Source organism: Octopus bimaculoides, chromosome 9, assembly GCF_001194135.2.
Source record: "Octopus bimaculoides isolate UCB-OBI-ISO-001 chromosome 9, ASM119413v2, whole genome shotgun sequence".
Classification (NCBI taxonomy): Eukaryota; Metazoa; Mollusca; class Cephalopoda; order Octopoda; family Octopodidae; genus Octopus; species Octopus bimaculoides.
This window is the reverse complement of record NC_068989.1, coordinates 8769774-8773207: the sequence shown is the minus strand read 5'-3', so window position 1 is coordinate 8773207 and position 3434 is coordinate 8769774. Positions and strand designations below refer to the sequence as shown.

Genomic DNA, 3434 nt, shown 5'->3' with positions numbered 1-3434 from the left:
TGATAATAATAATAAAAATAATAGTAATTGCTTCAAATTTTGGCATAATAATAAAAAAACAATAGTAATTGTTTGAAAGTTTGGCATAATAATTAATAATAATTAATAAAAATTCAATGACAGTTCAAAAGAAAATCACTTACTATATTTAACCAGAGATTTGATGCAAGGTTCTGGTTTTTCTCATCCTGCAAAACAATGGTAAAAAAAAAAAAAGAGATGGTCATTAGTAATGCATGGCAAATATTGGTCTCAATATCCATGCATACTGAGAGGGAGAGAGAGAGAGAGAGAGAGAGAGAGAGAGAGAGAGGGAGAGACAAGAATCAATTTCTGTACTTGAATTTCAGTTATTTTGTCCAGAAATGATAAAAGACAAGGTAGTCTGCGGTGGAATTTGAATTAAGAGAAGGGAATTGGAAAAAATACTGCAGAGCATTCTACCGCCGCTGTAACGGTTCTGCTAATCACCCCCCTTCTCCTCCTCTGCTTCTTTTACCTGCATACAAAGAATACATACATACATACATACATACATACATACGTAAGTGTACATATATATGAATAATTATAAGAATTATGTATGTGTGAAATTATGTATGTGTATATATATATAGTATGTATGTGTGATTGTGTGTGAATGTGCACATGTAATAGTTTTAAATAACGAAATAAAAATCGAGATGACGTTGAAGTGTTAATGTGACCGCGGGCATGACGAATTTGAAAGCGGTTTCGCAATTAATTTAAAAAAGAAGAAAAACCATCCTATCAAATTGGTATTTCAATTACATATTCTCTAACTTATATGCAATTCAATTTTAACATGTAATACAAAGGTCAGATGCTGACTTCTGTAGATTAGAAATTTCAAATCAGAGACACCCGAAAAAGATATATATGTTCAAAAAATAGCAAGAAAATATTTGAAAATATTTTTGTTAAATTCTGTGTATTTGGAAGGAGATAATTCATGTATTTAGAACTAGGCATTTCGGTATAATTAACGTAACAAGCGCTTAATAATTTACAACAAACACTTGAACAATAAAATGTTCTTGTTACATAAGTGCATATTACGAAATCTATTGAAATAGATCGAAAGTAGCATGTGAATAGATAGAAAATCACTACATAATAATTGTTACTTAAACTTTGTAGTGATCCAAGACAAATAACAAGACGTTTAATTAAATCCTGATCCGTTGAAATAATTTACCATTTGTAGCAATTAATTTGCCAGTCAATTGCTGGAGAGATATTCGCTCTCTAGTAGTTAATTACATTTAGTAAGGCTATTTCTTTGACCTTAACAAGTATAGCAAGGAAATGATTGAAGCGGTTTGATTAGTATAAATGTCTTGTGATTATCGACGTGACTTTTGAAATGCTATTAGCTAAACCGTTGTGGGTATCAGTTTGAAGTGGACTACATGTCTCTTGTACAGTGAGGCTTTTACGACGTATAGAAAGTGAATCATATACGTAGAGAGTTGCATACGAACTCTGTTTATTTGGTGGACTAAATCGTTAAAGCAGTACTCTCAGCCGAGTGTTCTTTTTCCTTTTATATGAATGCGCACACTCAACTAGTTAAGCTCTACCCCTGGTCAACCGGCTTGGTGACAATATAATGCCGCTGATGAAGCTGACAAAATGCGACGAAATCCAGAAGATAGTTGTTAAGTTACCTCTGTCACTTCCAGAGGTCGAAGAGGTCCAGATTGTGACTGCATTTACATAATAGAATTATATTGTCACCATAAGCTGATAGTCCAGTTGGAACGGCATTATGTCCGTGGATCACGTAAAAACATAAAGATCACTTACCCTGTTCTTGACCAAAGGTCTCGTAAGACCGCAAGTCGGCGAGTGTTAGGAATTCATCTCATTAATGTGAGTGAAATGAAGTGGAAAGACCTTCTCAAGAATCCTGTTGTTAATGCCATTTTGTTTGCGCGAGTGCGTCTATGCCATTGTGTGTGTTCTTTTAGCCTTCTCTCGATTTTGTTTTGCAATTCGTTCTCACTTATCGCTCACTTCTCACGATGTTACCCTCACCCTCTCCTTCCGTTTATATACATGTGTATCTACCTATATACAATTTAATATTCTCCCAAAGAGCCTGAGGAACCTCCACAAAGTAGATGTGGGCATTTTAAAATCAAGGCTGGACCTTTTCCTATCGAGAGTCCCAGATGAACCTACCTCACGGCAAGAGGTGCAAATGAGGGTAGCTACATTAAACACACGCCAATATCGAAAAGTGACAATGAGTGCTCAATACCGCATTGGTGGATAGATATTTTTTATTTGCATGTTAATAATGCGACCACTGGTTTCATGCAGAGAAAATCTCTCAACAATTATCAAGCCTGCCACATGGGAAAATTGATTCTTGTCTCCATCTTGGATGAGAGCATATATGTATGTATGTTTACACGCACACATAGCACACACACACACACACACACACACACACACACACACATATATATATATAAATAATGCACATATAAACAGGGTTAGTACGGGCTTCACGTTTTGTCACTACGGTCACTCAACAATTGTGACTGAATAAGTAGCAAGTTAAAGAAGTCAATTGATACAAGTAATAAATTCGATTCGACAAAAAGTATTGAATGCTTTCGTAAATAAAAAAATTGTTGTTGCTTAACCACGATACATTGAGATTTACACTTCGTTATCAAACTTTAACTTTCTCTCTACCTAAACATACTGGACGTACAAAACTTACTAAAACTACCTAACATATATGAAAATACTTAGAGTGTTTTATTTGTACGTGTGTGTGTAATTTAAATGTGACTGTCTCTTTAATAAATACATGTATGAAGGTGTAGTATAAGTTTATACTTACAACATCGATGATCTGTTGTAACGTAATTCCAAAAAGAACCAATAGAGTGTCTGTATGGTTGGCAACGGGACGTTCAAGAGGGTTGTAGGAAGCAAAAAGTGTTTCCAGTAGCCTCCGTTCCTCGGCACTCTGAAGACTTCCTGCAAAAAGAAAAAAACCCAAATAGTTGTAAATATATTAGTAAATGTTTGCGAAATGACTTTAACTTCGTTCAGGTCCGAAATTATAAGAGTCTACATAGTGTCGCAAATCAAAGAATATATATGGATATATTGGTATATTCGAACAGGTCGGAGACGAGAAGGTGGAATAAGTATCGTTAAAGAAAGAAGAAGCTGAAGTTTATTGGCTTCAGGAGTATTCCTGCGTTCTCTTTATTTCTGACTAGTTTCAAAAATTGGACGATGCTTATGTCGGCGCACCACATTTTATGGGTTTAGACGTTTACACCAAATCTCCCTATTTTATTAGCTACTTACTTTAACTACCTCCGAACAGAGAGAAAGAAAAATCGATCCGGTTGTAAATGAAAGTAACAAGAAGTGCGAATATC

At 34.9% G+C, this 3434-nt stretch overlaps 1 protein-coding gene across 1 annotated transcript in view; it reads right to left on the bottom strand.

The window, feature by feature from the left end:
• Positions 1 to 3434, bottom strand: part of LOC106882137 (neuronal acetylcholine receptor subunit alpha-7) — a 612265-nt gene that overhangs the window by 109688 nt on the left and 499143 nt on the right. Inside the window, exons 5-6 of the mRNA XM_052970401.1 lie at positions 2882 to 3021; positions 144 to 188 (exon numbers count right to left, since the gene is read on the bottom strand). Of these exons, the coding sequence (XP_052826361.1) occupies positions 144 to 188; positions 2882 to 3021 (185 nt within the window). The remainder of the gene's footprint in view (positions 1 to 143; positions 189 to 2881; positions 3022 to 3434) is intronic.